The sequence below is a fragment of the Plectropomus leopardus genome, chromosome 11 (assembly GCF_026936395.1).
Source record: "Plectropomus leopardus strain MGB_pleo_1.0 chromosome 11, ASM2693639v1, whole genome shotgun sequence".
Lineage (NCBI taxonomy): Eukaryota > Metazoa > Chordata > Actinopteri > Perciformes > Serranidae > Plectropomus > Plectropomus leopardus.
The window spans coordinates 3,634,706-3,658,002 of NC_142186.1; the positions used below are offsets into that span (position 1 = coordinate 3,634,706).

Here is a 23,297-nt window from a genome sequence, read left to right on the forward strand (position 1 = left end):
CGGCGAGTGGTGGAGCCTCATGAATACATTCATCCTGTATGACTACCTAAAGGTTGTTAAAAAATCAGATAAGGCAGTAAGCAGGAGGTTAGTGCTACAGTCAGATACCTCAAAGATCCTGTCACCGGTTTGAAGATCCAACTCCCCATCTCTAGTAATGGGCATGAGGGTGTGCAGTTTTAATAAGCTTGGACACACACACACACACACACACACGCTCTGAACTCTTACTCTGGATATATTACTTTATTCAGGAGCGGTCGGTAATGCTGCTCACATATCAGCGCTGGGAGCTTCCTGCTCAGTAATTGCTGAATTAGTTCAATTTCAAAGCGCCTTACTGATCCGCTCACAGGGAGAGTTTGGATTGTGTGTGTGTGTGTGTAGGCTCTCCCTTCATCAGGCCTGGATCATACACAGATCAAACAGACACAATAATTTTTCTTATCTAAATTCAAATGCCAGCCATGCATGTGGAGGTGAGTGTGTCTTCTTAAAGTTCAGCCAGGAGAGTGAAGAGTGTCAAGTGCTTTACACACACACACACACACACACACACACACACACACACACACACACACACGCACACACACACACACACACACACACACACACACACACACACACACACACACACACACACACACACACACACACACACACACACACACACAGCTGACAGAACAAACACAGCCAGGACGCTTTTTGTGCTGCTGTTACATAAAAGGACAAGTCACCGGATGTCTAAAATATGAACACATTTTTCTAGCTTTTTGTTTATTATCACTTTTTCTTTTAGAAATCAACCTTCTTGCCTTTTTTGTTAGCTTTGTTTATTCCCAAAACATCCAGATTATTAAGAAAGCTTTTTTTGTCCAGTATGAGTCTTGAAAGTGTTTTATAATTAACCCTTTTGGAACATGAGCAAGTTGGCTTGATTTCTTTCAAAAACATGAGAAGAAGGCAACAGGAAACTTATAAAGAAATGGCCCAAAACTTAGCAAGTAAAGAGTAAAAAGTTACAACAAAGTTAGGTCTGCCTGAAAATGAAAAGAAGAAAAGATAATAAAAAAAAAAAACTAAAAAAGAAAACTTAAACTATATACAAAGTACTAATAAAAGTACTTGAGTAGTAAAAAAAATACTTGAGATGGCTTTAGGGCATTGCTCAAGGAAATGTTTGCTTAGTTTACAACACTTAAAATATTATTTTTCTTTAAACCTTTGAAACCTGCATCGACATCAGTTTTATTGTGCTGCATTCAGACGCCTCTCACAAGCTTTTCGACCCTTTGAAACTGCAGAAAATTAGTTTTCTTTCAAAAAAAGACAGTGACCAACTTTGCAAGAAATATTAAACAGATTGCAAAGAAAAAAAATCCAAAAATGGACAATAATTTTCTATTTAAAATTATGTTTCAGAAAAATTAAAAAATAACTGGAAATAATTATATATATATATATATATATATATATATATATATATATATATATATATATATATTTGCTTTTATCCTTTTGTATTTACAGTAATTTTTTTGGAACATTTTAAAATTTTTGGGCCATGTATTGTTAAGTTACTCATTGCTTTCTCCCCGTGTTATTTGTAGAACGAAGTGAATACTTATCAAACCCTTAAGAACCTGGATTGACATCAGTTTTTGTGCTACTTTCAGTACGAGAATTTCACTCCAGTCTGTGTATTTGTACTCCAGTAGCATAAAAGCGGAGTAAATTCCCCCGCTGAACGTCTTACCTTCTCTTATGGCTGTGAAGGGCGTCCCTTCCTCCTCCTGCAGACGGATCACCTTCAGAGCCACCAGTTTCCCGTTCACCCTGGCAACAACACAGAGGACAAACAAACTACAGTAATCCCACTTTTTTTTCTGCAACATGAAAAAAAGAATCTATTAAAATCAGTGAAGCCGGGGAACAGTGAAGATTGTTAAGTCAATGAAATGTAATTTAGCAGCAGTGGAGTGAGACCCGGGTGTGAGGCCACAGGATTACAAGTGAATGAAGCTCACCAATCAAAGCTGCTGCTGTGAGGAGCAAAATAACATCATTACTGAGAAGATTAGAGTCTGCGCACTTTCATACATTTACAGTGTGTGAACTTTTCATTTTCTGGAATTTAATTAGGAAAACCTGAAAGGAATGCAGCAAACCAGAAAAAAAGTGGAACATAACTACTGAATAAAAACATCCATTGTAGGGTGATTAAAATAAAAAATTACACCGCATGTGTGGGATTTGCAGAGGAGAAAAATTATTTACATAAAACTACCCTGTGTAACTGTTATTGCCGTTCCATTTAATGGATCCATTCAGCGTCGCTCCTGTATAATTAAATGTAATATTCACTGCCTGCATGAGTGGCTCTCATGATAAAGAGTGACTGGAACAGATTCCACACTTCTTACTTGCTCTTTCCTTTGTAAACCGTAGCATATGAACCCTCGCCCAGTTTCTCCAGCTTCTCATAGGAATCTGCTTTCCCAAACTTGGGGCTTGTAGGCTAAGAAAACAGAAAAAAAGAGAGATGTTAAAAGGTAATAAAAGAGGATGAATTCAGCAACCCAGAAAAGAAACCTCTCGGAGGATTTCACACAGACATTACAAGTCCGGGAGAGATATTCAAATGTGGAGGCTCCCCACTGCATCATCTGGGAGGTGTAATGTCAGTGAGGAGGAGGAGGAAGAGAGAATCTCACAAAGTCTTCATGTGAGAACTGAAGACTGCTTTTCATTTAATCGTCAAACTTCGAATCAAACCTTGCAACTTTAAGACACTTTTCATCGTCAGCAGTTCACAAAGAGAGAGGTAACAGCAGCGCGGAGGACAAGAGGCCCAGAGCTGATCAGACCCAACTGATGTGAAAAGAGGAAACTAGCGAAACTCTGGATGCTGCAGAGGGAGGTGACGGCATTGATGTAGTTTGCATCTTTGATGATTATGATTTACTTTGACATGTGTTTGTTTTTCTTAAAATAAACTCTGGCGTGTTTCCTAAATTTGTGTGGTTCCTTGAGTCAAAGCTCTAATCTGGTGTGGTCCAAACACCCAGACCAGGATCTCTTGATAAGGAGGCTCACTAGGCGGGTTTCTATCTATCCTCAAATTGCACAAACTGAAATTGCAAATATAAATTAAGCCGAATATAAATATGTCATTTTTGAAAAAAAAAAATCCATTTATAGCAAAAAAAAGTTTACGCTTGTATAAGGTGGAATTTCAGGCGATTGGGGAAAAAACTTATATTGCAAAATTGCAATAGAAACACTTTTTTGGCTTGTGGTGTTATTGCATCGCATAACTCTTCAAAAGTTGACCGGATAATCTGCAAATTTTGAATCCACAATTCCTCTGTGAAATCGTGGACTATCACCTCCCAGAAATCCCTCATACGTGGATACTCCCACGTATAAGGGGCTCGCCTTTCCATTATCACTCACATAACACGCCTATGTCACCTTTGATTGGACATAATGACGGCTAGTGTGGTGGCTGCAATAGAAATAAAACCTGCTAATGTTTTGAACATCCATCACCGTGCTTCTTGGAATATTAACACCAGAGAAGTCGCAGATCACTCAGTGGAAACGCAGTCATCTCACAACTGTGTTTTATCGACATTTTGAAAGTATCTCTTCAGTTTTGCACAAATCTGCAATGGAAACCAGGCTAATGCTAAAATGAAATGAAGCACAAGAAGAAAAGAGGCATAAAAATCATGGAACAATGATATCAATTACAAATTAAAATCTACATAACATAACTTGTTAATATGAAGCTATTGCAGAATAAGTACAGCAGCAAAATTGGAGAAAATTGTACTGAATGGCATACTGAAATATTCATATGAACTGAACAAGGGCAAATTTAAATGTTTAAGAAGACAGCAGAATTAAAGCAGAGGGCAAATGACAAAATATGTAATGCCTTACACTGGAATGTCGGGGTGTGAACCCTTCATAAATGTACATCAATTACCACCAATGCTCTGAAGACGCTGCAGCTACCGGTGGCTATTCGCACTGCTATTAGTGAATTTGACTTTTTTTTGCAATGAGGCTTGTTTGCATAGAAATGGTCACATTTTGCACCAAATGCATGCTTGCACAGGAGCAAGCAAATGCTTTTCGCTTGGTGGCTCAGTCGGTGGTGCACAGCATCCTTTGAAGGTGCTTTAAAAATTACATTTTATTTTTGTCTAATTTGTGCAGATTTAGCAGCTGCAAAAGCTGCACAGTCCCTCTGTGAATTCGCTCCTCAGTGGCTGGCACACTGTCAGCTAATACAGAAATGTTTTGGATCAAAATAGGATTGTTTTATCTCTTTGAAACCTCAGTAAATTGATTTGATTTTTTGGAAAACCATGGGGAAAATGCAATGACAAAATGACAAAAAATAAATTAGCCAAAGGTGACAAAGAAAATGACCTAAAAAATAGTTTTATAAAAAGGGTGACAATTTTTTTTTTTTTTTTGCTTTCTTCACTCATTTTCTTGCAACTTTCAATAATTTCTTGCTATTTCGTGGGCCATATGTCATTAAGTTGAGAGCACCATAACATCTACGCCGATAAAAACCTGTAATCTCCAGGCGCAGTGTCTGATCAGCTATTCCACAATCCAGAGGTTGTGTGTGAAATATTAGTTATGTGGATTGGGCAGATTACACAAAAAGACCATGAAAGGTATGATTTACACGTTTTCATAATCACAGCTGAAACAATTCATTAGTGTCTCGCAGTGATGCTGGCAGGCAATCAGTCAAGCCTCATATCACACTTATTAAATCTTACTTGCGTGCACATTCATTAGGCTTTTCACATTTGGAGCCAAATTAAAAAAAGGAACCACATATGTATAAAACCTGGAAATCTCATTTGCATGATTAAGAAAATGATGTTGTTTGTACACAGCCTTCAATTAAGCAAGAGGAAATACAGGCTGCAAAATGAGTTTCAGATGGAGAAAAGAAAAAGAGCTCAGCTGCCAAAACAAAACACCTGGGAAACACAGAGGAAACTCATGCTTTGACAGCATTAGAAAAGTCCTAGCTATGTCAAAGCCGAGCGAGTGCACGCTACTATTGAGATTTTTGGAGTCTGATGTTGAAACATATTTCGAAAACAATCTTTCTTTTACTGATATTAAGCAAATTTGCAAAACAAATTGCTAATTAATGTAGCGTTTTAAGAAATTTAAAAGAATATTGCTGCATGTGGCTCATCAAACGCAGAAAAAAATCCTTTTACTGCTACCATTACTCTAACTTTACTGACATTCATACTGCCAGAACCAGTAACATTACCATCTATACAGTGAAATGCAACATTAATTTATATTATTCATTATAATCATCATTAATGATAACTTGAATTTACACTTGTTACAGCTGCAATAGATGATATTTTTAGTTTGTTTGTTTGTTGTTTGTTTATTGATTGTCCAACAGATTTGTGTTTTATATACACAGTTGTTAAGTCTCATGTATTTGTTAAATCAAAAACTGAAAAATAAAGCTATACATAATAAATAAATCATCCATACTGAAAACCCTCTTTACTGATTTCCAACATTATCTCTGCTTATTTGTGGTTACATGTTAATCTTATTTAGCATCACATTGTACTTTAGTCAGTATTTGTTCGGGAAACTATTCTGCCCCTCTGACTGGTACTGACCGTACAAACACCTGGTTGAATCTTCTTTTGACTTACTTCAGTCTTTTTAATGTGAATCTTGATTTATTTTTAAAACAATTCCTCAGGAATAAAGAATGGCTACAAAAATTACCACCTCAACCCCCATCCTCTGTCGGAACTACAAGCTGTGTTTCCACGGTAACGCTGCCACAACTGTTGACTGGCTTCTCACCCGCTGTTTATCAACTGGAACAGAGGTGACTGCCCACCAAATACTGTATCATCAGCAGCGCGGCTGATGGCAGCCTCTCCCGGCCTCTTTCTCCTGCTTTGTTATTTTCCTTTTTTGGGGGAGATACATATTGTGACTATTTCCTGCTGAACAACAGCCAGCCACTGTGACTCTGCGCAGCTTTCAGAAGTCTTGTCACAGTGAGGTTTGGTATCACTGGTCCTGTATGGAGACTTATACTTAGAACTGTGCTCACTGTGCAGATCTGACAACCAGAGCAAGTAGTTATTTGTCAAAAGAGTGAACCAGCACACGGCTCTCAATTCAACCACCACATTGTTGCTTTTAGCTTAGTTTAGCTCTTTATATCGACCATGCCCACAATAGCATATGATATACTGTATATATCAGTCAGTCAGTCATTTTCTGTAACCGCTTGTCCTCGTAAGGGTCGCGGGGGGGCTGGAGCCAATCCCAGCTGTCATCGGGCGGAAGGCGGGGTACACCCTGGACAGTTCGCCAGACCATCGCAGGGCTGACACATATAGACAGACAACCATACACGCTCACAGTCACACCTAAGGGCAATTTAGAGTCACCAGTCAACCTGACCTGCATGTCTTTGGACTGTGGGAGGAAGCCAGAGACCCCGGAGAGAACCCACGCAGACACGGGGAGAACATGCAAACTCCACACAGAAAGGTCCCCGCCCGGACCGAACCCCGTTCCAACCAGGTTTCGTACCAGGGACCCTCTTGCTTTGAGGCAACAGTGCTAACCACAAAGCCACCGTGCCGCCTACTGTGTATGTATATGTATATATATATATATATATATATATATATATATATATATATATATATAAAACATCTGGAACACATGGCATTAGTGAGCAGCATGTGATGCTTCTGTAGAGCTGCTTGCTGCTATGAGTTCTGTATTTCAACATTTTTAAACATAAATTTGACTCCTGTATTGTTAACAACAAGGTCCTGCAAATGTTTAACAATAAAATACCTTGTGTCAACAACTGATGGAATTCTGTTGACAGAGGACTTTTATTTTGAAAGGGAAGCAGGGAAGTTTGTGACGGTATGTTTGTGACAGGCATTGAAACTGTAATAAAAGGTGGCATAGAGTCAATATAATTATCAAAACTATATATTCACCGCAGCGCACAGAAAAAAAAAAATCTGTGAGCCACCGTTTCTCTAGATGTGCCAGGCTGACAAGCAACTGAGACACATGTGACAAGCGCTGCTCAGGCAGGCAGTCTGGCTGCTCTGACTTGTTAACACGGATGCCGAAAAGAAAAAAAAAAAAAAAAAGAAAAAAAAGAAGCAGGTACGGCAATGCTCACACAGGCAGTGTGCATAAGAGAGAACACCAGAATGCCCATCGGACATATTCTGTAAACAGCTGAGTTATTTCATATCTGAGAAGTTGTAGAACGAAGTGAATGCTTATCAAACCCTTAAGAACCTGGATTGACATCAGTTTTTGTACTACTTTCAGATGCCTTTCACAACTTGGCAAGAAATGTCGCCCACTTTGATTTTACTCAGATGATTAAGTTCTCCACAAAATAGTTAAGGATAAGAGCTATGAGTATTTAATAGAACTAATCCACCATCAAAGTTGCGCAGCCAGCCTTAGGTGATGCAAGCAGCGGCCAACCAGAGCAAGACTGACTCATTTAGCTACAAGATGTCGAAGACGTCTAATCTCTCTAACCCTGTTTGTTTGTATCTCTCTCTCTCCCTCTATCCTTTGTGTAAGTGCCCCCCCACACTCCCCTCTCTCTCTCTCTTCCTCTGTGTTTGTTTCTTTGCCCTATTCAGAGGCAGACAGCACAAAGTAACAACATTTACTGTAGTGCCTAAGTGCAGTTTTTCAAGTATCGGTATTTCACTTTCTCTTTTGTGGAAATGTATGACTTGTACTCCCTTACATTTGAAAGACAAATATTGTACTTTTGATTCCACTATAGTCCTATAAAGGTTACTTTGTATTACGTATAGCTTTGAAGTCAGAAGATGATTTTTCTTTCTTTTCTGAAATGCGATAGTCCAGACGCTATGCTCGCCATGGGAAAAGAACCAATCGAAATAAACTACTCCAGTAAATTCACTTTTCAGCCCATAAAACCCCTTTCCCACCAAAATTAGCATGTGCACACAGGTTCTTCAAACACAGACAAATCTGCTAAATATAGGGGATAGACTGCATTCCCATTGCCTGTGAACACAGCGCTGCCTCTTTTGTGTGTGTGTGTGTGTCCTCCTCAGTCCATTTTTTTAAATGCTTACAATCTATGAATCTCTGTCGACATGTCATCTATTGCATGCCTGTCCCTCCTGGAATAAGCATCTCTCCTGAGATAATCTTTCTGAGGTTTCTTTCTCTTTTTTTTTCCCTGCTAAAGGTTTTTTTTGGGAGTTTTTTCTTTATATGAGGAGAGGGTGTAAGGTCAGAGGGCATCATAGATCATAAAACCCCCTGGGGCAAATTTTGTGATGAAAAAAGTAAAATGGACTTGACTTATCCTTCTCCTTATGACACTCTGTAAACAAGATATTTTCTTGCAACCACATGACTTCATCATCAGGTTTAGGGTGGTGACTACTAAGTGTACAGTTACAAAAATGCAACGTGGGTTACAAACATGAAGACAAGAACGTGGTGAGTGATACTTACAGAACTAGGGCTGGAGTGTCGACGCAGTTTGGGCGACTCCTTGCCAGCGGACGAGCCCTTGGCATTGATGCAGGCATTGTTCTCAGAGTGGACCCTCTTCACCTGGCTGGTGGGCTTCTCGAAGGGGTCGAAGCCGCTCTGCGTGCGCTGCACTCTCACCTTCTTGTCCTCAGGGATGGTGTCCAGGGGCTTGATGACTGAGTCCGTTCCCTGGCAGCTGCGTGTGGACATCTTTGTGACACATATCTGTCAAAAAGAGGCAAAGAAAGGAGATGGAACATAAAAGCATTAAAGAGCATTGAAGAAAAAAAAAATCCATCTGTGATTATCAGTGTTCAGCCAAAAACGGACTGCCCCCATCTTCCAGATCCTGCCTGTTTTTAATCTCTCTGTCAGCCTTGGTCTCTTCCCTCCCCGTAGAGTCTTGCTGCTACCTCTCTGCTAGGATGAGAGCCTTTTCATCTCCATCTCTCTTTTCTCTGATCAAAACAGTTCCAGCCTCTGTCGGCTCGGCTGCACGCACGCATGCACCACCGGCTGCTGCTGCTCCCACAATTCCACCTTATCTCTGACACACATCTACACATCCATACAATTGTGCAGACATGCTACAGATGTCTCCTACAAGCCCACCAGGCACACGCTGAACCCTCCACACTCCCCGTCCGTTTCCCCCGACACTAAGCACCTTACCAGCTGCTGCTCCACCGTGGACTGTGTGCATTGGACACAATAGATGCAGGCGGCATGACATGTTTTGCCACGGCTTCCTTCAGATTAAATATTTAGGCCCGGGCTCCCCTGCAGGAAGAACTTCTAATTACTCTAATACACAAGGAGGAGTCATCTTGCAGCTCTGTGCTCTGCTCTTCAACATGGGCTAGGTTTCATTGGACACACCACAACATTTCCCACGACACACGCTCCCTTCACTGTGGCACCAGTATGGAAACTTCCTAAACAAGCAACTTTGATTGATAGTGTGGTTTATTAGTTATATTAATGACACACAATTGCGAGATGACTGCGTTCCCATTGAGTGATGTTATGTAACTTCTCTCGCAATGTTACGCGACTTTCCTCTTGCAGTAACCTTTCAAGAAGCATGGCAATGTATGTCCAAAACATTGGTTGGTTTATTTCTATTGAAATAATAGAATCAATAAGGCCAATCTAATATCACCGTAATTTCTTTGTCTCATATAAGAGTCAAGAAGATCTCGGCCGCTTCCTCCGTCCACACGTTATGTGACTTTGTTGTACTTTTCTTCTTTGGGTTTAATGGTGGCTGGCATCCATGAAGTCGCATTACCGCCACTAATTGTAACACATCATATAGCGTTAAAAGCTAAAAAATTGGACCAATCGCAGTTTTAAGTTCAAAATTGCTTTTTCGAATAGCAGTTTTTTTCGAAACTGACATGTTTTTATTAGGCGTTTTGTATTCGCAATTTCAACTTCAGCAAATTGAGGGTTAATGGAAACCCCGCCTAGTGTGTCAGGCATAGGCCTATGTAAGCGTGTCAGTCCCACATGGATTGATAAGACACCATAAATTCAGCAAACCAGATCCAGAACACAACATACCGTAAGGCTTAATAGGTTGAGGAAAATATTTAATTGTAATCTTTCTTAATTATTTTCTATACATCTAACTAGAGGTCTTCATCTGTGGTCCAGACTTGAGCGGTTTGTAATATTTCATACTTTTTTTTTACGCTTTATAAAAAAAGTTTGCCAGGCTTTTCTTTAAGGTCCCAATTTTACATTTCAAGCAAGAATTCAAATGGAAGAGTTCCAACAGAGGGAAGAACACAGGAATCTATCTAACCAAAATAGTGTGAAATAGGCCAAGAAATCCACAAGAGAAGGATGCAAAAGGAATAAAAAGAAATGAGGAGTTAACAAGGCTGTCATAAACATGGATCTCCAGTGTGTCCTCAGTGACGGCAGTTGTCATCTGAAACAGGCTCATAAACTCAGAAAAACAAATACAGTCATTTAGGACCTATCACACTACAATGCATCAATAGTTGATGAGAGTGTCTGGGAAGGTTGTGTTCAACAAGGCTTATGTTCCAAGCACTTCACATCGGAGAATCATCAGAGGCAAAGGCACATGACAGGATGATAAAAAGGTCGCCAACGTGCTTCAGAACTTGGAACAGAGAGACTGATATACCGGGGACAACACAAGTTTTACTGCACTGAATGATGAGTGACAGGTTTATGAAATCCTCTATGGTCTTATGCCACATTTTAAAGACCACTTTGAACCACTGGCAATACATTAAGTAAATGTATTTTGCTTCAAACAACCAGCTGCCATCACTTTGATCACTAGCTGAAACATAGTCAGAAGCAGAGGTGGGCCTTAACTAAGTAGTTGCACTTAAGTACTATAATATGTGCAACTTTAAGTAATTTATACTGTGCTTGTTTCCTGGGTCCAGAGCTTTTAAACTGCCACGTCACTGTGTTTGATTTGACTTGATTTATCTGACATAAAACGGCAGTTCTTGGTTAATACGAAAAGCAACCAACGAGCCTGGCGTTGGGACTCAGTTGGCCAATGAGCACCATGGGAGGAACTCGCACCAAGCATTGCACCAGAACCAGTGATATCAGTATCTGATATTGACTGTACTTAAGTATCAAAAGTAATTTTGTTAAGATGCCTTTCACAAGTACTTTAACTTTTGAAATCTCACAGAATTTGTTGGATTTTTTTTTTATGTGGAAAAATGCAATGAGCAACTTGGCAACAAATGTCCTGGAAAAAAATATGATATGTTGAGTTGTGACTACAAGTTCATCTAGTGATGACTACAAGTTTTCATTGAGTTCCAAGAATGTTCTTCTTAATGTTAGGGTAACATTCTCTTTTAAGATCATAAAAATTGTTCTGTTGTCTCCGGCTTCAATAACGTGTTCTGAATGTTGCTTTGAAAATGTTCTTTCTTCGTTCTCATGTAACATTGTGGGAATGCTTTATAAAAGAACATTCTATGATCTGTCACCCCTCAACATCACCAAAACATCCTCAGAATGTTGCAGTTACAATGTTACATCTTATCACCATTTAACCTTACAGGGACATTATTTAAAATGATAACCATCCTTAAAATGTACTCTGAACATTGGATTAAAATGTTTTCTTAAAAACATTATTACAACTTGTAATAGGTGATGTTAGCAAATGTTTTCCCTGCTCGGGTATTTCTACTTTCACTTGTGTAAACAATCAGAATACATCTGCCACCACTGGGCAGCACATGATAGCCTTGTGTCGCCTGTAAATGATCTAACTTAGTCTAGTGATGTGTGTGTGTGTGTTAATTCAGGTTAATCTGTTCTTTTTTGTGATTTCCTGATTGAGTTTTTTTTTTTTTTTTTTTTTCTTTTAAGTGAATCACAGTACCAGCATTCCCCCGTCTTCATCAACAGCCTCTGTGCTGTGTATTGTGTTTGGAATATGACACCCCTTGTTAGCTACATTGTTGCTCCTCTCTGGCGTTATAAAACACACCTGTGCTTGGTGACAGTTGCTGGCTTGCACGCTTGTGGAGGGCATCTCTCCAACGCATACGCTGCATTAATGAACCACTGCATGCACATGAATGAGGATGAAGCTTAAATTAATGCATATATCAATATCTACAGGCATTCATGAACTGAGGTCGATTCCTCATTACATCGGTGATCCCTTGACTATTCTGTTGTAGTTTTTTTAGTGAACTGTTGAAAATGTGTCATTAGCCCAAATAATCTGATGCAAAATCAGAAATTCTTTGTCCTGTGTAGGTCACATTTTAGCTGACCAAAAGGTAGTAGGGGATCCCCCAGAAAATCCTGGATGAGAAAGATTGATTGTACTGATGGATTCCAGTAGCTGGTTCCATTTTTCATTACGCTTCGCAGCCAACAAATCCCTCATCAAATTGCACATCTATGGTCCCTCTTAAATAACTACTTTTGTCTATTTATGACAACCACGCATCTTCAAGAGGTGAAAGAATTGAATAAGCAGATGTGGAACTGGATTCAATGAAATGTGATTGAACCACACCCAAATTGGCTGCTCTGCTACTTCATTGCCACCATGACCCTGAGAGAATGAGCAATTTAAAAAATGGATGGACTGATCGATGGAGAGACAGCTGGATGGATGGATGAAGGGACAGATGCATCACATGCATGTTCAATACTGAATCCACACAAACGTTTACATATGGAAGAAAAAGAAGAACCAGAATGAGATCAAATTAAAAGAATCAAACATCTGCTGGCAGCGGGTGCATTCGAGTCCTGTCACATTCTGACACAACTGAGATGAAAATGAGCAGCGTGAGACATTACACACTGCTGTGCTCTGCAGACTCAAGCCAACACAGCACAGGTACCACGCATCAAGGTCAGGTAATTAGCAACTGAGGTCAGTCAGTCAGTCAGTCGGTCATTTTCTGTAACCGCTTGTCCTCGTAAGGGTCGCGGGAGGGCTGGAGCCAATCCCAGCTGTCATCGGGCGGAAGGCGGGGTACACCCTGGACAGGTCGGCCGGACTATCGAAGGGCCGACACATATATACAATTGTGTCTTATTTAATGTCATGAGTGAATCATTAATACAGTCATTATATTTACTATCAATACTATTGTTTAGTATTACACTGTAACAAAATCCTGTAAAGTACAGCCAAATTCTAACAGTATTCTACAGTTTTTTGTTTTGTTTTGTTTTGTTTTTTTCAAAATACAGCAAGATACTGCAAATGTTGATGTTTTTTAGAGTCAAAAAATCAGCCAAATTCTAACATTACTGTACAGTTATTTTGAAATACAATAAAACACTTTGAATTAGGGCTAGGCTTTAAAATAATACCACAATATTTTTAGGCTATATCGCAATACACAATATATATCTCAATATTTTAAAATATCCTCTAAACTACTGTAAGCAACTAAAATACAGAATTATTAAATTAACTACAATTACAAAAAAAAGTAGCTACTGCCATAAAATAAAGTCACATAAACTCCTGTTATAACAAAATTTGATAAAATACTGTTTTGATATAAAGTTGACTAAAGTACTGTTATAGTTAAGTTAAATAAAGTAATGTTAAAATTAAATAAATCAAAGTGGAACCCATGGTGCTTTTATTTTGAAGGTCGCAGCTAGTCTCAGGCTGGAAGTGTTGATGTTTTTGTGTGGACTTGAAGCTTCCAGTCAACAGTAAGTTGTCCGCAAACATCTAAAAAAAAAATACCACGGACCCTTTAACTGTCAGGATTCATTCACTGTGAGCTGGAAACAAACTAGTTTTCCCAGTTCATATATAAATAGTATTTGCAAGTCACAGTGGTGCTCCATGGTCACAAAATGTGAATAAATAGCCACAGTCTGGAGCTCTGCAAAACCCTATATTGCATCTTGCCTACTTACTAATTGCCTTTTTGCGCCATGTTTTTGAAAGAAGTCAAACCAATGCACTCATGTTTCAGAGGTTTAAATGCTTGTGAAAGGCATCAGAATGCAGAACAGGAAAACTGTTGTCAATCCAGGTTTCAAAGGGTTAAGATTCCCCTACTACAGCAACACATGAAGATTTTACTTGAGGCTGCTGCAGAGGATCTCTTAATCCTGCACCTGTCACTAACAGGTATTATGATGGAAATAACACAGAGGGCCTCCATGGTCTACTACATCATCATGCAATAATTCACTTCATCAAATACAAGAGTGAGTAACAAACATGTATAAGCAAACATTGCCTATTCATTACTGTGAAACCATCACTGCCTGCAATTACTGTATTACTTTCTTCGAGAGCAGATTATCACCAGATGATCCTCTAACAGCTATGGAGGGCACTGCTTTAATCTTCACTACAAGCAGGAAACATCATAACACTTTAATTCCATGGTTCTGTTTCTTGCACTGTTACACTGTTACTTGTGTTACTTGTTTTGTTTTGCACTGCTAGACTCGTACTTTTTATATTTTATATTTGTATCTTCTATTTTATCTGTTTTTTTTTTCTATATTTATGTTGCACCAACCCACCAGAACAAATTCCTCGTATTGTGTTAACTATACCTGGCAATAAATCTTTTTCTGATTCTGATTCTGATTCTGATTCTGTCACCATGGATACGGATGCATGTCATGCTCATTCTGTTGTTAAGTTATTGCATATTATGTAGTAATCAAAGGCAAATGTATCAACATATCCTAAATAATCAGCTAGTGCAAAAATTGTACAGTATTCATTTGCATACAGCACATAGGTATAAACTAACTCAGTTGTAATTAAATATCAGACGAAAGTGATTCTTTAATTCTTAAATGAAAAGACTGTATAACAAAATGCAACCACTTTTATGTATATAAATAAATTGTTAACATGTAGAGACAGAATTTTTTCGAGGTTGATATGATATTTCATACATTATCCTGCACCAGTGCTTCCCTTGTAGGAGTAGTGGAGAGTGATGGTTCATTGAGGAGTCTCCCTGCTGGAGGGTTTTATTATCCACTTACACTCAACACGGGGTTGGATTGGCCCTAAAACACCCAGACAGGTACTGAGCCAAAATCACTGGGGTCTCTTTGTGTCTTTTTGTAGCTTTTCTTTTGTGGTGGAGCCTGATAATCTACTTTGACTCTTACAGAAAGCTATAGATCCCCCTGATGCACCAATGTAGTTTTAACCCAAATTGGCTTTAATTATTTAAAAAAAAAAGGAGAAGGAACAACAAGCAACATCACAGGACAAAAGTACAAAAGAAAGAAAATGTAAAAGAAAATAATAAGAAAATGATGTGAAATGAATGATGAAAGAAAATTACCTGAAAATGGGCCAACAAATTGAAAAAAAGAGACAAAATCTTACCTATAAGAAAGTGCAAAAAAAACCAAACGTTTTTTTTGATTACATAATTTTAAATATATAAGAATAAGAATACTGGACTTTTTATTTTTCCTTTTTGGGAAAATAACTAATTATCTCCCCACAGGTAATTTTAAAGTAATTTTCTTCTCACCTTTTACTTTTTTTTTTTTTTTGTGCGCTTATCTAGACATTTCTTGCCCCGTTTCTCATTACCTTTTTATCTTATTTTCTCAAAGGAAATCAAACCAAATGTCTCAGGTTCATGTCGATGCAGGTTTTAAAGGGTTCATTTTTGAGCATGTTAAGTGAAGAAGCAAAGTGCATGGATACAACACACTTAAATATCTGTTTCCATATTAACTCTAAGCAATATAATAGTAGCAAATGTAACTGTAACAGTAGCCAGATATGTGCTGTTCAGAGAGAAAATTAAAATCAAACCTTCAAGCAATTCTGGTACAAATATGAATAAACATTTGTACTTAAATCCTTAAAATAACTACTTGTATCTGGAAGTGGTCACTCGTAGTGACGAACCCACAGCATGCGTTACCTCACTCTGCAGCTCCCCCCAGGAGTGGAGTGTTTCAGTATCAATCAGATGTTGTTTTGGTCCTGAAATTTTAATGTTGAGGATCACTCTCACTGCTCTCATGAAACGTTTCCAAAACAAAACTAGGATTACCGCCTTGTGTTTGTATACCTCTGTCAACCAGTCAAGATGCAGTTTTTATCCTTGTCTGTCCACACAATAGTATGTCACAGGGAGGTTTACCTTTGAACTTTTTGGATATAAAATGTCATTTTTTCATTCTAGCCTATTAAACATTTGTGCAAACTTTTGTCATAGTTAGCCAATGAATTCTGGCCAAGAACCTGTTTTGTGAAGCCACAGTTACCTCTGACCACCAAGTGGCGTTTCTGCCAAATTTGAGGAAACTCCTTTAGCTACCTTATTTTACCTTTATTGTAACTGTAGTTCATTCTCTAATTTTGTATTTTAGTACTTAACATTAGTTTAAAAGATATTTCAAAATATCAGATATATATCGTGAATCGCAATATAGCCATAAAAAAATTTGCGAATGTTTATTTTTTTATTTAAAATTTATTTAAAGCCTTATCGTCCAGCCCAACTTATACTCGTTTTTTATTCAATGTTACTATAACAGTAGTTTATTCAACTTTATTTTATGACAGTAGCTACTTTATTTAACTTTACTGTAACTGCAGTGAATTCAGTTATTTTATAGTTTAGTAGTTAACATTAGTTTAAAAGACATTTAAAAATATCAAGATACATCATGAATTGCAATATAGCCTTGAACTATTGCTACAAAATTTTAAAATCAGAGTCCCCAAGCCTGAGTTATAACCTTGTTTTATTGAATGGAATGATAACAGTAGTGTATTCAACTTTATTTTATGACAGTTGCTACTTTTTTAACTTTACTGTAACTTCAGTTCAATAATTTTGTATTTTAGTAGTTAATATTAGTTTAAAAGACATTTTAAAATAATGAGATATATCGTGTATTGCAACATAACCTTAAAATATTGCAAAATCATTTTATAGCCATATCACCCAGCAATAATATCAGATACACTGTTCATAAGTTTATAGCACATTGCTCATCATGGAACAAAAGCAAAGATAGTCACACTTTAAAGATGTAATCAAAAAAGGTGATCAGGTAACACTTGTCAATGTTACTATCATACGCTTTTTTTTTCCTTTTTTTTACATCTAGGTGTACCTACAATCTAGGGTGATTAAAGTTATGTATTTTAGTTGACAGTGGATTCATTTAGTTGATGTAACAAAGAAGAGTGTAAGCACGTGGGTAAAGGGAAGGCTGAGTTTGCTCATCAGTCTACGGCAGCATGTGGATCCCCTACATCTACATCTGGCTTTCCTCCCTTGCCAGGATGGAAACACCCCGCCAAGACAGGAAAACCCCACCACGGATGCAATTACACCATATTGATTCTGGTTCAAGGACAGCCTCTTTAATCACCACTGCCCCCCTCCGCCACTCTCATTCACCAACACACACACACACAGGCAAACACACACATAAACAAAGGATGATTAACTGCATTGTTTTTCTTTCTATAATTTACCCTGTGCTGCTGCAGTGACCCCATTGCCCCACTGGGATCATTTAAGATCCATTTTATCCTGCAGTTGTCATATAGTAATGGAAAAGGTAGGCAGTAACACAGTGGGTAGGCCCACGCTAATGCAACTATCTCCAGAGAAGTAGTTACTGATGACATTAGTTTGAAGGATGACAAGGACCACATAGGCCATAAAAGACCAATCAGCCATAAAGCCTACTTATGTGCTCTGCGAACTCACGGCTTTCAGCCATATTAACGGGGCCACTTTCAGAGTGTCCACTGCGTGAACGCATTTCCATTTAACTGAGACAAAGCAGAGCTATCGGTTTGCTTCTGCTCATCATTCTGGGCTCAGGGACGATAGTGAGACGATACACCAGAGGAGAGGCTGGAAAAAAACACCTCATGCTCCTCCCATCCACGCTGTCTGGGGCGCACAAACCTTTGTTTCAGCGGTCTTGAATGGCAGATATAGCTGTGTGTGTCTGCGCTAAATATAGCCGGTGCCTCCTCAAACACAGCAGCTTTGTGTGTGAAGCCGTGGTCACCGGCTGCTGACAGAGATTTGAACTGTAGATGAGTGAAAGGAGAGGAATAATGATACAGTAATGACCATTTAACCATTTTGAAACCAGACCAAAGTGGTTTAATTTCTTGAAAAGCAATGAGCAACTTAACCCTTTAAAACCTGGATCCACATCAGTTTTCTTGTGCGGTGTTCAGACACCTTTTACAAGCTATATGAGCTTTCGAAAACTGGACAAAGTAGTTAGATTTCTTTTAAAAACATGGGCAAAAAAGCAATGACCAACTTGGCAAGACATTCCCTGACAATTCCAAGAAAATAAGAGGGGGGGATTATTATAAAATAATCTAAAATGTCCAGAAAACTATATTTATAATTATACATTTTATTTCTGTTTTCATTTTAGTTTTCATTCCTCCTTCAACTCCAAAATATGTAGCAGAATTTAAGAATAAATTTTATTTTAATTTAATTTTTTAAATTAAGTTTTAAAAACTGACTAATAAATCTACCTTATACCTTTTCTAGGACATTTTTTCATTACTTTTGGTAATTTATTTGTAGCTTTTTTGCTAAATCTTTGCTAATTTTTGTGCCATGTTTTGTCAGGAAGCTCCTTGCCTTCCCCCTATGTTTTTGAAAGAAATTAAAATGATTCGCCAAAAAATGAGCAAGAAAAATATTCGTAAAAACTTACAAGATCACCTGAAAATAAAAATAATAGTTAAAAAAAACAAGAAAATGTATTAATGTGTTTTTTTCTTTAACTTATTTTTAAACTAATTTTGACTAATAGTTCTTTTCACTAATTTCCAATTTTCTTGCCAACTTCCTTTCCCCCCATGCTTTAAAAATTAATTGCACCAATTTGCTCGAGGTTCAAAGGTTTAAATACTCATAAAAGATGTCTGAGCACAGCACAAGAAAATTGATATCAATCCAGGTTTCTTAACAGATGGAGGGGTAAGTTAACATGTCAGTCTGGAGGTATTTCAGTAAGAATCACATCTGGTCTTTCTCTGACCACTTAGTTGCCTATCTACACAATGATAGTATTCATTTCAGTTGTGTTACTGACCATCTGACAAATGTCCATCTAATATTCACTCTCCTATTGCTCTGTTTTGGTCTCCACCAGAGTAAAATATGTCACTCTTTATCTGCTGAATGCTTCACTGTGTTCACCAGATATGATGGTTTTGCCATTTGGTGCTGGGCTGGTAACGTACTGTGGGTTCATCAGAGCTTTTTCACTAAGACGGCTGCCTGACCCTGATGGACAGCATGGGTGACAACAGTGAGACTCAACCAACACAAATGCAGACTGTAAAGACAAAACAAGAGCTTAAAGATGCTAAAAAGCCCTATTAAGTTGGGGGGAGTGCAGAGTTATCGCTATGGGTTCATCACTATGAACTACTAACCCACACATAAAGTTCCACACATACAGTACCAAACTGACATCAACTACACAGCTATAAAGCCGACTGGTGGTGCCTCACATTGCCAGTGTCTCTGCCAAAATGTTATACATGAGCACACTGTTTAGACTACAATCAACGCCATCTAGCAGTATGATCCACATCTGTGTGAGAGGAAATACCTCTTGATTTCAGAAGATGGCGTTCATCTGTAATCATCATCATTCAAGAAGAAAAACAAGAAGACCAGAGGACCGTCTTGATGGTAGTTAGCCAGATAGCACATGAACAACACAATCCAAAAAAAGCACATTCATTACTCATTCAAAAGCATATTCATTATGCGGCAGTGAACACAAAAACACAAACCATCAGGAAACCTTTCTGCTAAAGAACTCAATGACTCAAGACAAACACTCTTAGCTTATAAAACAAGTTTTGTTCCAACCTCACTACCTCTTGACGTGACGCACCTCAGCAACAAGGGCAACAGATGCAACATTGTCCATGTAATCGATTAATCAGTTGACAATCAAAAAAATTACAGGTTAGAGTCTGACCTTTGCCTTTTGCTGCATGTCATCCTCTCGCCCCTTTCATTCCAAAGCCTGCGCTATCCAATAAAGCTGAAAAAGCCCAAAAAATAATCTGAAGAAAAACAACACACACACACACACACACAATTGGGAGATGAACGTGTTTCTATTGAGTGACGTTATGTGACTTCTCCTCTCGTGGTAACATTCCAAGAAGCATGGCGATGGATGTTCAAAACATCAGCAGCTTTATTTCTATTGCAGCCACCACATCAGCCGTCATTATTTCCAATCGAAGGCCACATAGGCATGTTATGCAAGCGATAATGGAAAGACAAGCTCCTTATACCTGTGCACCACCATGTTTGAGGGATTTCTGGAAGGTGTTAGTCCACATTTTCACAGAGGAATTGTGGATTCAAAACTTCCAGATGATCCGTTAAAATTTTGAAGAGTTATGTGATGCAATAACAGCTCTTGTAGCTCCTGCTGCATCATGAGGGAGCCAGTTCCTACTGACAAGCACAGAGCCATAGCACCATGTGACCTAGAAAACCCAAAAAAGTGTTTCCATTGCAATTTGTGAAATATGGCTTTTTCAAATTGCCTGAAATACCACCACACACAGGCGTTATAAAGTTTTTGTGATAAATGGGAGGTTTTTTTTCGAAATTGGTGTGTTTTCATAAGGCATATTTTATATTTGCAATTTCAATTTGCGCAATTTGAAGTTTTATGGAAACCCGCCTTGTGTTTTCCGTATAACCATTAACATTGGCATTACTGCTTAACAAAGTAACACAATTCATTGCCCATCTATTGTGCATTGGAATTTTTATTGTTTCTCAACAGAGAGCAATTTAAAAAACATTTGCAATGATGAATTCGTTTTCTGTTTCTTTGTTGTCCCCAACCATATATTATCTGTGTGAATTGAAATGTATTGCATATTTTTGCTCAGGCAGGAACATTTATGTACATGCATACCCTCCCACCTCCCACCCCCAAAAAACATGGCTTCTCCAAAAGCAACAGTGTGATTTGAACAGAGTGCAGCCTTACACAACCTGCCACATTCTTCTGTGTGTAATTATCTGCTTAAAATAAAGATTTCTGTCACATGTAATCCTCAATTGTAAAAAAAAAAACAACAATCCCGAGAGAAACTAATTACTCGAAGACTGGACTGGAATCCAGCATGAGACAATGAACCTTTGATGGGTTTGAATTTCTCACTTTAATCATACAAAGCCACACTTCAGCAAATAAGGTTTTCATTTCTATGTTACGGTTTTATGATCACAGAAATTTAGAAATGTCTCTTTTCTTGAGCTATCTTTCTTGATTCTTTGCACACCAACTCTCATCACATTCTATGTGATATAACATGAATATCTTCAAGGAAAGACTGACCCAAAGAGAGCACAGTTCTGCGCCCACTGGAACAAAAGCAGCCACCTTTAAGTGTGGTCCACTGTCAACATCTAATGTGCACTTTTGCCTTTAGACATGGTCCAACACTTGCTATGTACTCCTTCCAATACCTTTGGGCTCAGGCTGTGATAAATCTCTGCACAGATACCCATGAATATGATTTATTAGTCTGAGATTCTGTATATTTTAGGGTTATTTTGTGATGGAATGCATTCATTTCCTTTTTGGCACGGACCAACCTACTTTCCCATATCCTTGAGTTCTGTTGGCCTCCCGTCAAAACCAATGTGACTTCTCACTGCAAGTCACACTCATTAAGTGCAGCAGCAAAATAAAATATGTAAATGCGTTTTTGTTACTGTGCTGCTGTGGCTCTGTATCATTTTGAACACCAGCCTTAAGATATTGTGGATGAGAGTCTTAATTAACATATGTGGTGGAATAAAATATCCCAACAGCCAACTGATGCCCCAGATAGTGGCTCTTCGTTACTGCATCCCACATCACCACTGCAGAGGACTAAACATGTCCCTGACATGATATATTTGAGATATTTAGTGATGTACATTGACCAGCTTTAGTAGGGTTCAGTCCCCAGCAATCACACAAGACAGCAACTCTCATGGATGAACTACATCTAGTACAAAGTAGGTACTTAGGAATCCTTGAAAAGGCTTTCTAATTGTGAAGGATATTGCATCATGTAGCTGTTGTAGACAATTCTATCTGTTATGTAATGATAGGAGCATCTACACTGATAAACAATAACAGTGTTGTCAATCACCTTGCCAACATTTGTAGGTCTGGCTCATGTGGGTAGTAAATGGGCCAAAAATTGGGCCCTATATGAAATTGTCCATGAGTTCCATATAGGGCCCCATACCAGATGTCACATAAGTTCACGTAAGTGATTTACCCAAGTGTGCCCCTGATAAGATGCTCATTTTTGGCCAATACCTACCCAGGTAGCAGTCTTAAGCAGTATGTAATATTTCATACTTTCATACCTTCCTTAAATTTCACCAGGAAAAGAAATATTCTCACACTTAGTTTCATTTTTAAACAGAGAAGTACAACTGTACACCTTTTGAATTCAACTTTCTCTTAGCCACAAAAGACTGACAAGGCTTGATCGCCTCATTAACTCATCATAAAACGCATTTTATTCAAACTGGACAGAAACAAAATAAAACTCACCCAGACCTTCTTAGTTACTCTTATCAGCAATCTAGATGGTAAGTTCAGTGTTCCAATAATCACCAGCTCCAGTTCAGTCAAAAAAACATGCCGGAATTTCCCACAGCCATTGCTGGCACTGCACTGTACCTTCTCCACAGCCCGCTAGGTGTTGCTATGTCAGCTCAGCTGCCTGTTCCACCAGTGGAGACTAGAGACTGAGCTCTGGTGGTTCGTGCTGTGCACTACATACAATAAGTTCAATAGAATGAGAAGCACCTGTATTTGTGACAGTACTGGCAATCATACCTTTAGGATTTCTAAATACACATGTATATCGTAAACCCGTGATACCACTCCAAGCCTACCTGGTAGCTCTAGGCATAACCCTTGTAGAGCCCATTTAGGGAAACCCATCCATGTGGGCAATTGGCATGAAGCCATTATGCTACCCATGGACAATCCCACGTAGGGCCCATTTTACAGCCCATTTACTACCCACATTGGCTCCACATTCAAATGTTGGTTAGGGATCAATGACTGCTCACTCAAACTGTAACACTCTGTAAAATGTGATATATTTTGATTGGCTGTCAATGGTT

General features: G+C 38.5%; 1 protein-coding gene across 3 annotated transcripts in view; it reads right to left on the reverse strand.

Annotated features, from left to right (window-relative positions):
* The window catches only part of cdk14 (cyclin dependent kinase 14), a 231,510-nt gene that overhangs the window by 147,051 nt on the left and 61,162 nt on the right, over nt 1-23,297 (reverse strand). For all 3 annotated transcript variants that reach the window (XM_088084957.1, XM_088084959.1, XM_088084958.1), the window contains 3 exons: nt 8,584-8,829; nt 2,424-2,518; nt 1,757-1,836 (listed from right to left, as the gene is read on the reverse strand). In XM_088084957.1, coding sequence (XP_087941083.1) covers nt 1,757-1,836; nt 2,424-2,518; nt 8,584-8,829 — 421 coding nt within the window. The remainder of the gene's footprint in view (nt 1-1,756; nt 1,837-2,423; nt 2,519-8,583; nt 8,830-23,297) is intronic.